At 45.4% G+C, this 11,392-nt stretch overlaps 2 protein-coding genes across 2 annotated transcripts in view; both read left to right on the top strand.

Annotated features, from left to right (window-relative positions):
* The first annotated feature begins 1,134 nt into the window (after nucleotides 1–1,134).
* Nucleotides 1,135–4,760, top strand: ADIG (adipogenin). The gene is made up of 3 exons (XM_019284289.3): nucleotides 1,135–1,400; nucleotides 2,688–2,983; nucleotides 4,191–4,760. The coding sequence occupies exons 1-3, from the start codon at nucleotides 1,274–1,276 to the stop codon at nucleotides 4,452–4,454; spliced, it is 687 nt and encodes a 228-aa protein (XP_019139834.3). The 5' UTR covers nucleotides 1,135–1,273; the 3' UTR covers nucleotides 4,455–4,760.
* Nucleotides 4,761–5,268: 508 nt separating this feature from the next.
* Nucleotides 5,269–11,392, top strand: part of ARHGAP40 (Rho GTPase activating protein 40) — a 37,647-nt gene continuing 31,523 nt past the window's right edge. The window contains exon 1 of the mRNA XM_039563511.1: nucleotides 5,269–5,625. The gene's annotated coding sequence lies outside the window, so the exon portion shown is untranslated. The remainder of the gene's footprint in view (nucleotides 5,626–11,392) is intronic.

The following is an 11,392-nucleotide window of genomic DNA, read 5'->3' as shown; positions in this document are numbered from 1 at the left end:
CAACAAGGAGGCCCCAGGCTGGCTCAGCTCGGTGAGAGCCAGCGTGGACTCCAAGAGCTTCCAGTGATGTGACTGAGAGACACAATTTGTCATTAAAATTAAACAGATCACAGCTTCAGCTCCTTGCCATCCCTCTCAGCACTGCATCTGTAGGCAAGCTATCAACAGCCTGATTTCCAGAGGTGCCCCCAACCTGCCACCCCCACTGTGTGAAAGGGGGACTCAAATATTGAGCATCCTTGAAGCTCAGGGCATTAATGGCTTTTCTCACTTGTTTACTCAAAGCACAGAGCAGGGCTAATAGCTTTCTTTTATCATGCAGAGGTGCTATTAATGTGAATTAATAAGAATTTGCAGAGTTCATTTAGATCTTGGGATTAAAAGGCTCATTTGAAGGGGCTGCTACTACATAAAAACACACGCTCATGAGCAAGAGCATTAAGTGCAGGCAATCATTTGTAACTTTACATCACTGCTCTCTTCTCCTGAGAGCTACACAAACAATTAATCTAGCCAAACAACACTCTGTGAGGTAAGCAATAGATTATGGCTTTATTTTATGGAAGGAGGAACTCGCAGCGTGATGAATATCAAGTACATATCTGGTTCCTTCTTTGATCACTACTGAACTCCTTTACTCTTAAGCAATACTTTTATTGACACACGTCCTATGAAATCTGCTAGTCACCTTTCTTGGAGGGGAGACAGGAGGGCAATTGAAATACAGAGGTTTATTTCCCTAAAGGATTAACTAATAGATGAGGATATACAGAGTAGGTTAAAAATAGAGTCAATACGGGACGTATTTGTGCTCTACATTGAATAAGATCCTGGGAGAAGTAGCTTGTAGCTGCTCATCCCCTACACATCTCCGGAGGGTTGAATCTGTTTTACTACTTTCTCAGCAGCAACCCTGGCTACTCAGTCTCCAAGTGGCCGAAGCACTTGGTTATCTCCCCTCTATCCAAAGACAAGAACTAACTCTAACTACAGTTTTAACATAAACTGGTTTAACATAAGCCTCAAAAGCTTCCTAACCTGTATTTATCCTTTAAATAGCAGCTCAAGAAAACATCTGACTTGATTGGCCGCTCTCAGTTGTTCTTATCCCATATTAATCCCTATTGCTCCCTCCCCAACACGGGGCTGTCCCCTTTGCTGTGATATCTCTGCTCTTCTTGTGACCACCAGCGCTGCAATGAGAGTCATTAAAAGGCTGTTAGAAAGGGGAGCAGCCGAGCTGTTCTAAACTTAGCGTAACCTGAAGCAAGCCATGAGGTATCCCCTGGTTCCTCTAGTCAATGAGCTGACCTTTCCTCTGCTCTTCTTCTGGTTCTGTTTGCCTTTTGTAATGCTGCTGATCGTCGTAATTATCTGGCTACAGCTGCTGCTTAATGAAGGTAAGTTTGGCAGTTGATCAGATAAAGTGCCGCTGCATAAAGTTAACTTCATCTTTAAAGCACTCTGCTGGCTATTTTTAGGGTAATGCCACTTGTCACAGGAGGAAACTAGAGGTTTGTTAGTGCTAGTGGTAGCATATAGAAAAACCAAACAAATTGTTATGCGTTTCTGTTGAAAATGTTCACAAGACAACCAAGCTGCCACCTACCCTTCTTACACTCTCCCTTCATCTCAGAGGTAATTTGGTTTAAGAAAGGCAAAGACAAGTAATTTTTATAGGTTTCTGTTTTAAAAATCTCCCAGAAAGCAAGCCTAATCCTCTAATTTGGTACACTTTAAATTCTGTCCTCACAGATCTCTTGCACCTCTCCTTTTTGGGAGGGCATGGAGGGTTTTACTGGGGGAGCTGGTAAGAGATTCTTTCATGCTGAGGCTGATAGAAAGTTTTGAAGGGAGTAAGACGTGCATTTTCATTTATTTGTGTATTTTGCCAGTTTGTTTTTCCTATCCATCCCTGATTCTTTCCTCTAACATGTCAGCAACCAATAACAGGCTTTGGTTTAGTCTAATAATAAGCTCATTGTTGCACTCATGAGGATAAAGTCTTGCTACTGTGCTCTAATGCTGGAGAAAAAAATCTAATCCCAGATGAGGAAGTTCAAAATCAGTCACAAAATACCTATTTTACATAGCTGTGCCACATCCATATGCTGCAGTTGAGCGCTCAAGCTTTTGTCTGGACAGAGTAATTCTCTTGATGCCTTGAATGAGATTTTCAGGTTATTCTTGCTACATTTACAGCCACAATTTCTGGCCCTGTAGTGACAGTTGTTAGCACCAGGCCTCCAACTGTTTCCACAAATGCTCTAAATTGCATTTTAACCAGTAAGACATTACTAAATTTTTACATACCAGCATATTTACAGAATTAGAACATTAAAGCTTTTCTCAGTTACTAAGAGATAAAAATAAAAGTGCTCTTTTTAATATTTTCCTAACTGCTGTCCACTTCTCAGTCATATCCACTTCTTTTATGCTAGTTTATAGCAGGCACAAGTGAAAAGTAGTTGCTGATTAATATAGTTGCTTCTTAAGAGCTAATTAGTTAAAATTAAACACTTGTAAAGGCCTTTTATTGTCTAGTTTGGTTTGAAAATCCTTTATTTCAGATGGAAAAAGTTCAGAGGAATCTTGTCCAGCTCCTAGATGGAATGTGCAAGGCTTGCAGCCAGGGAGAAAAAGTCCCATACAGGTGTTTTACATGTTCTTTTTAAACCTGCTTCTAGCACAGATGCCCAGCACAGAAATGATTAAGAAAGAATCTCCTGATGAGCCTGATTCTGACTCTGAAGATGAACTAACAGAGGAAGAATACCAGAGTGATGCATCCAGTACAGAGATGCAAGAGGAGTCACAATCCAGTGGACCTGTGGGAAGACTGAGGCCCAAGCCTGCTTATCTGAGCTCAAATCCAAAAAGCCAAAAGCAAAGCCTTCTTGCTGTGGCCTCGAACAGCTGGTCCCAGAGACAGAAGATAAGATATTCCCATGCTGGAAAGAGCATTTTCTGTAACATCGTGATGGTGAGTAGGGGGACCAGGCTGCCTCCTTGCATATCTGCTGCTTTTGTGCCTCAGCTCTGACTTTTTCCACCTCTGCCTGACTCACAGGCCTCTTGGGTAACACAAAGCTTCAAGATTGGTTTCTGCCTGGTTAATGACTAACGGGAGGTTTTATTTTCTGCCTTCCCTGTTTGTAATGACTCCTGTTGTAAACAAGGTAAAGGTAACATAGAATTGTGCAGAATGACTGTCATGAATATGTGTGTGTATATATATTCAAAAGTATGTATGCATATTTTAAAAGTCCTTGAGAGATGCATTTAAAATGGCAACATCTGCTACTTATTCCTCTAAGATAAGAAGTTAAACTCAGCCATGTGTAGAAATTCTCCTGGTATTTATGGCTGATATTACATCCTTTTAAAAGTTGCTTCAGATTTCCTACAGCGGAGCATGTGACTGAAAATAAAATGTATTTCACTTGCTCAATAAGCACTGAGGCCAGAAGTCTCTTTGCAAACACAGCAACCCTAATCCTTTCAGGCTTTACACAAATCCCAAAAGATAAATTTCAAGCAGTGGAAGAGCTTCATGTCTTGCGTGTCTTCTCTTTCCCTGTTCCTTTGCAGAAGGGGCTCACAAGGGAAAGCTGCTCTGTGCCTCCACTGTCACTATTCCCAGTCCTGTCTGCTCAGTTACATTGCTGGGATTTTTGAATTGCAACCGAGGTACTCACTCCTGTTTCCTTCCACCAGTTCTGGGGCAGTGCTAACCTTGGTTAGGCTGGACTAGCCAAGGACTGGAATAATCTTAAACTGCTGCAGTTATTTGACTAACACACCCTGAAGCTGAGCTTTTGCATGAACAATACCTCAGGTGAAAGCATTTTTAAGACCATTAACACCACCAAGGCAGTACCAAGTCAGTGTAGTAACCATTTATTTAACATTAATGAATTTCATACTTTTTTCAAAGGCTAACAATGAGCTTGGTCTTGTCTAGGGCACCATTTGGTTCTCCTAGAGCTCTTTATATGTACAACTGTTGACTTGAACACAGCAGCTTGAGCTTGTCTCTTGTAGGACATCATACTTGTTGGTTGTGTTGGGTGGATGAGGGACGGGAACAAGCACTGGTGGTTTCAAAATCCTGTATATCCCACTGAAAATGGAACCTCTTCCAAAAGCATCACTGCAGTGACAATTCTGTTCTTCCTTTTCTTCCCCAGCTGTTGTGCACCTTGCTTTCTTCTCTCACCTGGAATTTTGTCTGCCTGTTGCTCCAGACCTTTAACATCCTGAGGACTCTACTGCTGCCATCCTATCTGGTTACCTACATGGCTCAGCTGTTGGTTTTGCTGGGTGAAAAAGCTGGGAAAATCCTGGGCTCCCTGAGGCTGGAGAGCAGAGGACTGTTGCTTTCAGTCCTGAGGGGGAAACTGGAGCTGAGTCAAGCTTGGAGATCCTGCCTCAGGGTGAAAATAAAGCAGTGAGTCCCATGGCAATCCAGGTCAGCATCGGTGACAGCTGCTGCAGAACAGCAGAGGGAGGGGAATTGTCTGAAAAAGAAACCACTCAAGACTAAGTCAGCACCTACTCAGATCACCACAGCTGCTTTCAGTGTCGACTGCCTAAATATGAAAAGGATGACAGCAGCCAGTTTCTTGTCCACTCTGCTCCCCTCCCACCTCAGAGGGATAAGCTCCTTTTTTATAAGGACCACGCACTCCACCAGCACCAGTGATAGTTTCTGCTCACCTATACTAATCTTTGATTTCAAATAAATAAGACCAAGGCAATTTCTCTCTGTAGCAGTTCTTACTGGGTTTTAAAAGCAGTTCAGCCCAAGGATTATTATACTCATAGTCCAAATAGCATTTTTCTGATCTGCAACTTGGCAGTTCTCAAAGTAGGAAACTACTTTTCAACATTTGGGTCTAACAGATGAACCAAGCCTGCTCCAATTAACAATAAATAATTAAGCCCTCAGCAGATCCTGAGCATGCATGTCCCTGATTTCCGTTCAGGCTTTGCTTCTCAGCACAGCTGGCAGGCTGATGTAAGGCAGGTTACAGCCTAGAGAGGCACTCACCAACAGCTTGATTTAAGCAGTTATTGTAACTACAAGGAGGGTGACGAGCCTGAGATGAGATTTTGTAGCCTAAGGGTTTATCCAGGTGCCGGGCTGTGAACGGAACGGCTGTGTGCTCTTGTGTTGATGCACACGTTCAACACACTCCTTTGTTTTAAAGAGGACCTGAAATACGAAGTCCCGTCCCAATGAATGCGCTGGGGCTTGTGAAAACCATTGTTTCTGCCGCCCATGGGCGGTGCCCGCCTCTCCAGAGCCTTACACGGGCACACCGTGCAACACCAGCCCGCAGCAACGATGAACCCTGCCCTGCTTGTGCTCGCCTTTCCCTCCCCATCCCCTGAGCTCCGCGTGGCCAAATATTTATCCACGCTCTTAAACAAAACTTGTCTGCCCGCATCTTTATTTTCTCAGCTCCTTTCTTTAGAAAGGAAAACGAAAAGAAAAACAAAAGCTGTTTGCCGATGACATCCCCCTCTCCCGGGAGGGAGCTTCGGGGCTCTTCTCCAGCGGGGTTCCCCCGTTTCTTCCCCCGCCTGCCAGCGGCGAGCAGGAAGGGTTGGATGCTCCCGGTAGGTGAAGAGGGAGCGGGGCGAGCTCCGGAGGGGCGGGACGGGGGCGGAGGGAAGCGGGGTCTCCTCTCCTGGCCTCGCCTCCGCCGAGCTCCGCGCCCGGTCCTGGGTGGGCTCTGGCCAGAGGGTGCCGAGCCGCGGGGTCGGGAGAGCCCCCCGCTCTCTGCTCCTCTTCCTCTCCCTCCTCTCCCTCCTCTCCCTCCTCTCCCTCCTCTCCCTCCTCTCCCTCCTCTCCCTCCTCTCCCTCCTCTCCCTCCTCTCCCTCTCCTCCGGCCGTTGTCCGCAGCGCTGGCCGCTCCAGGTAGGCTGATGCTCGGCGCTGGTGGGGGGCTCCGGCCGTGCCCCGCGGGTCTGGATGCCATAACGTCGTGCAGTGCTGAATTGCCGCTTTTCTCCCAGAATTTGGCTTCTGCCCCGTTGGGGAATGGGGTTATTGTCTCGGCTGTGCTGACATCTCAAAGCTGTCTTCCCTGAGCCAGCGGGAAGGGCATTTGCTATATTCTCAAGGTTTATCTCTTTACCTTTTCTATCGTATGCACTTAAAACGTGTTGGCAAGAAAGGCTTAATCTTGTAGCGGCATCGTTGAGGCTGCCTCTAATACTGCAGCTGAACCCCTGGGGATGATACCTCCTGTCTCTATGGGATTTCACTTGTTTAGGCTACTTGGGTATTTTAGACTCCCTGTTAACCTCACTTCAAAAAGAAACCCTGCTATCTTGAGGCAGTTGCCAAAATGCCACAGCTTAGGTTAAAAATGTTATACTGGGATCATCACTGCAAAGAAGTAGATGAACTGAGGTGAGTAAATAAACAATCTAAAGGTCTAGGAGAATATTGCTTCTTGTACTGCATGGTGATGTTCTAAAGCCTGGGGCTACCAAAGTGTATGCTTTGTGTAGTTTTTAGTCTGTGTAAATACACTCGGAATAGCTTTAGCTTGGCTGGGCTGGCTGTCCCTGGCAGTGTCACTGTAATAGCAGGGAGCTTGGTGCCAGCTTGCAAAAACCTGCTTGAGAAAGCTACTTTGAGGACTCCTAGTTCCTGCAGAGTTCTCCAGTACCACAGCTATGCTGATGGCACTTGTGGTTTAAACCTGGTTTTCCTGTCTCTGAGCTATGAGAAATAATGCACAAATAAATATTTGGCTGTTAAGAATAGGACTTTTGTGTGTGAATTTAGCTAAAAGTAGTATGGAAAGGGCATTTTGGTTCTGCTGTGGGTCCGTGCCTCTTACAAGAGGTTGGTGCTGTAAGAACGTGGCCTGGAGAACTGACACAGACCTACAGATGAGGGGTCTCAGTTTGAACCCTGTAGACTTTGTATTGTGATCCACATTTGTTAGAATGTTTCCTTTCCCTGAATCTGGCTGTAGTGCCTGCCCCTGTGCCTGTCTTTGCTGAGCATTTGGAGTTCACAGCATGAATGTAGCATGACCTTGCAGCTGCCTCGTAGTCTCCAAGTGCTTGAACAGCATCCATGGGTTTGTACTTTAATTTCCTTTTGCTGTTGTGTGCAAAAGCTGTTTCCTGGGCATCAGCAAGAGAACTTGCAGCCTTGGATGCTGTAGTAGAGTTCCTGCCAGTGTGGTTGTTTACAGTGACTGCGAATAGTTTTGGATTTAATTCACCTGAGGGTCTCTTGTTCACCTGGTGCATCATTTCTCATGTGCGTCCAGCAGCCCCCGTCCCATTCCATACTGCAGCAAGCAGCTATTTTTCTCAGCTGAAAAGATACCAAAACCTGGACTGAACCTTTTGGAGCACAGCATTAGTGAGAGTTGTAATTTGGTAGCTCCTTTTGGCTGAAGTTAAGCCTCCTGGGAGGTGGAGGATGCATTTCTATGTGCCAAACTGTGCTGTACTGCTTTGTGACCTTTTGCACATCACTTAATCTCTCTCTTTTTCCCCCCCTTCTTATTTGTAAAGCCTTTCCTTTGCAAGCATGTTGCAGGGGTGGGTCTGTTAAACATTAAGACTCCGTTGGGAAGCATTGTATGTATAAAAACAGAGATAACAATTTCTTTCTCCTCTGAGCTCAAAACTCTAGAAGAAGTTGGTAAAAAGACCCGAACTCTAATATGGTGTAAACTGAAGTGACCTAATGTGTTTTGGTGGATTTAAGTGATAAACGAATCTCAAGTCACTATGTCAGAGCATTTTGAAGGTCTTGCAGCATGTGGGGATCCCTAACTTGTCAGCAGGGCCTCTCTGAGTAACAGCTGGGTGAGCTGTGGCTGTTTACATCCTTCTCCTGCAGGAGTCATAGGATGATTTAACTTGGTTGACATCTGTTTCCAGTAAGGAGGAACTGGGGTTCTTGGGTCTAAGCTGCGTGAAGAAAAATAACACTGAAGGTTTGGCTCAAGCTCCCAAGAGAGCACAGCAGCCGAGCTCTTGGGTTAATCAAGACGCATTTTTGAAGTCAGGTTTTTAATACTGAAAGGAAAAAAACCATAACTGCTGTTTCCCACTTCCCAGCATCTTTGGTTGGTTGGATAGAGAGCCATGTTACTTGTCAAAGCTTTATAAACTGAAATGGGTGAGTGTCCAGCTTGCCTTAAGGGAAATGTCACTCACTGGAGTGCTGAAATGGGAGCCCACAGAGGTGCTGGCACCTCAGTTCTTTACAAGACCCGGCTGGCCAAAACCTTCAGAATCCTGCTCTGGCTTGTGCTTGACCCTGCTTTAAGCAGGGGGCTGGCTGAGGTGGTGACCTGAGAGCCTCTCACATGTGCTTGTGATGGTGCAAACTGCTCCAGCAACAGTGCCCTTCCCTGTCTGCAGGGCAAAGGAGCCCCCACCCCTTCAGGGCCTCCTTAAAAATCACTGTGTGATTGCACTGGGATCTTCTCTTTTGGGTAAGGAGGCCACTAGCGCGTACGTGCAGTACACTCTTAGCTTTTTATGTACTTTAAAAGTTAAACTACCATCCCTGACCAAGAATGTGGTCTATTTTAGCTTCATATAGCTTTTAGGCTCCTAGTTCAGCAAAGTATTTTCTTAATTGGGGATGTTATGGCCCATATGCTTCTATTCCAAGCAGTTTAAATGCTTTCAGTTGGAGACATAAAAATATCTTAGTTGTGACATGATGCTTGAGCCTTCCTGCTGCGGATGCAAAATCCATATGGCAATGAGGCTTAATTGAAACCTGCTGGAGTTACTTCTCTCCTGCAACATATTAGATGAAATATTCTTTATGCAGCTGGCCTGAAAGGGCTACCCTTAATTAGATATCTCTAATCAATTAGTGCTTTTGGAAATTCTGCTCCTTTCCAAGACTCATGATTTTGTTTTATGCAAAGTCCTTCAATTTGATGAACTACCTATCAATTACAGCCTGTGTGATTTATTCATTATTTTATTCCACAGACTTTAGGTGTAAGTCATCCACCACAGCGTTGTCGATTGTGGGTAAGTCCTTCCAGGTGTGTTGTGTAGTGAAAACCTTGTCTGAATCAGAACTTGTTGCTTGAAGAGTTGGGTCTCTAAATTGGTTTGAGATTCAGATGTTTATAATATTTCCTGGTATTTGTTGCTGTTTGGTCAGACCGTTGGGTCAGTTTGCAGGGGAATATGTTTTGTGATTGCAATTAAGATTGGAGAAAGAAATACAAAAGCTGATGTAGCTTAAAGCATACTCCCCGAAGTAGATTACTCCAAGAGTCTGGAATGTGTTGGTGGGAGGCTTCAGTTTGAGTGAGATGTTGCTCCATGCATGCAGGAGTCCTTCCCTTCCTAAATAATTGTTTCCATCTGCATGGCTTATTCCATCAGCCCCCAGGGCTGCCAGTGCCTGGACTGCCGAGCTATTAAAATCCATGTGTCTTGTAAAAATGAGGATCTTTCTCACTAAATCCTCTGTGCCAGCTGTGTGCAAAGGGAACTTTGCTCTGGTCATGCAGAAAAATAATAAGGCAACCCCCACTGGGGACCTTTTAAAATAAACAATGTTCTGGTATTTCTTAAAATTTTTAGCGGGCGAAGTTTCAGGACCCTCGAATCTTCCTGCTTGCAATCTTCTGGCAAGCCCATTATTAATTCACTAGTTCTCTGAGGGCTGTCTTGTTGTTCTATAATATGGAATTTTGGCCATCTGGATATCTTGCAGGGTCTCTGGCTACTTGAATTGAAGGTTGTGGCTTCTGGTCTGTGCAGTGTCCTCGTGAACATACACACTCCCATCATATGGTGGAGCCTGAGCACATGAAGTGACACGAGCCTGCTTGGCCATTACGCACTGGTGGTTCAGCAGTAGCAGACTGGGCAGCCTGGGCATGGATGAAGCACTGAGAGGAGGCTGCTGGCCAAGAGTTATTTTATATTTCTCAGTTACCTCTGTCTGGGGCACCTAGGGAAGTGTGGAAGATGTACCATTGTAACTAAGAAACATTGGAAAGGCACAAATCTGGAGTACTCTTCACTCCCTTGCCTCTGCACTTTTCTCTCTGAAGGGTCTCATTTCTGAGTTAGATTTCAAGAGATGAACACTGGAAATAAAGGTGGAATTCCTTGTGTGTAAGCCCTTGAGCAAAGGGGAGCCTGGAACTCTTGTGAAGTCCATAGCAGGTGGCCAATATATAATGGAACTGGAAGGATATCCTCTTTAGGCAGCAAATAAATACAGCCTTGCTGATGAAAGTTGTTTTTCTCAGTCAAGGTAAAGCTGGGACAATGTTCCTGTTTGAAAACAGCGGGGCTGACACAGTGGAAGGAAATCCCTGCGTGTCTCCCAGCGGAAGCTGAGGCACGCAGGGCAGTATATACATCCCTGCAGCTGATCTCCCAGCCCCTCATTTGGGGCAAACATTCCACAATCCTGGCCTCCCTCCAGCTTGTGCACAAGCAGGGTAAAACTAGATAAAGGTAACAGCTGTATTTAGCTGCAGTGTTTCCTTTGCCTAAGGGGAGAGGAAGGATCCCTCCTGGGAGCAGCCCTGCGGACGATATCCCTCATCCAAGAGTTTCAGAGTTCATTCACTCCGCGCTTCCTCCGCTGCCTTGGCCAGCGCAGAGCAGGCGCGAGGCTGCCGGATGTTTGCAGGCCAGGAAGGGTTTGGAGCAAGCTCAGAGCTGCCAGGTCCCTTAGGAGAATCCAAGGCTTGATGAAATACCAGCACTCACCGAGGAACAAGCTTTTTTGGAGAATGGCTTTTTGCAGGGCTTATTCTAGCTGCAACAACGTCTTAGATGGAAGGAAACATAACTGGGGGGTGCAGCTGATAAAAAAGATCAAGGAATTGCTGCTTGAAGGCATTCCTGTCAGTTCTGCTCGCGTGGTCTGTGCAGTTTTGTAAAGGATTAGCATCACCTCATTGCTCACTAAGCAGATGGCAAAGGAAAAACAGTCTCTGTAAAGGTAATGAAGCTGCTAGCTGGGGGTCAATGAATATCATTTAACCCCATAAAAGTTCTTTTTCTGACACTGGTACTGAGTCAGGCATCACAGTTCATTTGGAGCTCTTAGAGTTCCAGAAGGATGTGCACTGTGAAACCAACTTCATTATGTGAGCTCATCAGAAAAAATTCCAACAAAGGCTCTGTCCCCTCTCAGTGGGATAGTGTAGCTTGCTAAATCTCTAATTAATTGGTTAATTGACAAATTCCCTAATTCCCATGCTTATGAGGAAGCCAGATTCCCAGCTGATGGTGAGAATGCTCATCCCTCCCCCTCTAGCATGGTGCAAGTATCACAGTGGGCAGCCTGGGAGCCTCAGCACTGCAGATAGTGTTGGGTCAGCTTGAAAGCTTTTTGGGAAAGGTGATG

This window comes from Corvus cornix, chromosome 20 (genome assembly GCF_000738735.6).
Source record: "Corvus cornix cornix isolate S_Up_H32 chromosome 20, ASM73873v5, whole genome shotgun sequence".
Lineage (NCBI taxonomy): Eukaryota > Metazoa > Chordata > Aves > Passeriformes > Corvidae > Corvus > Corvus cornix.
The sequence above is the reverse complement of the archived record's forward strand: the minus strand, read 5'-3'. Positions and strand labels throughout refer to the sequence as shown.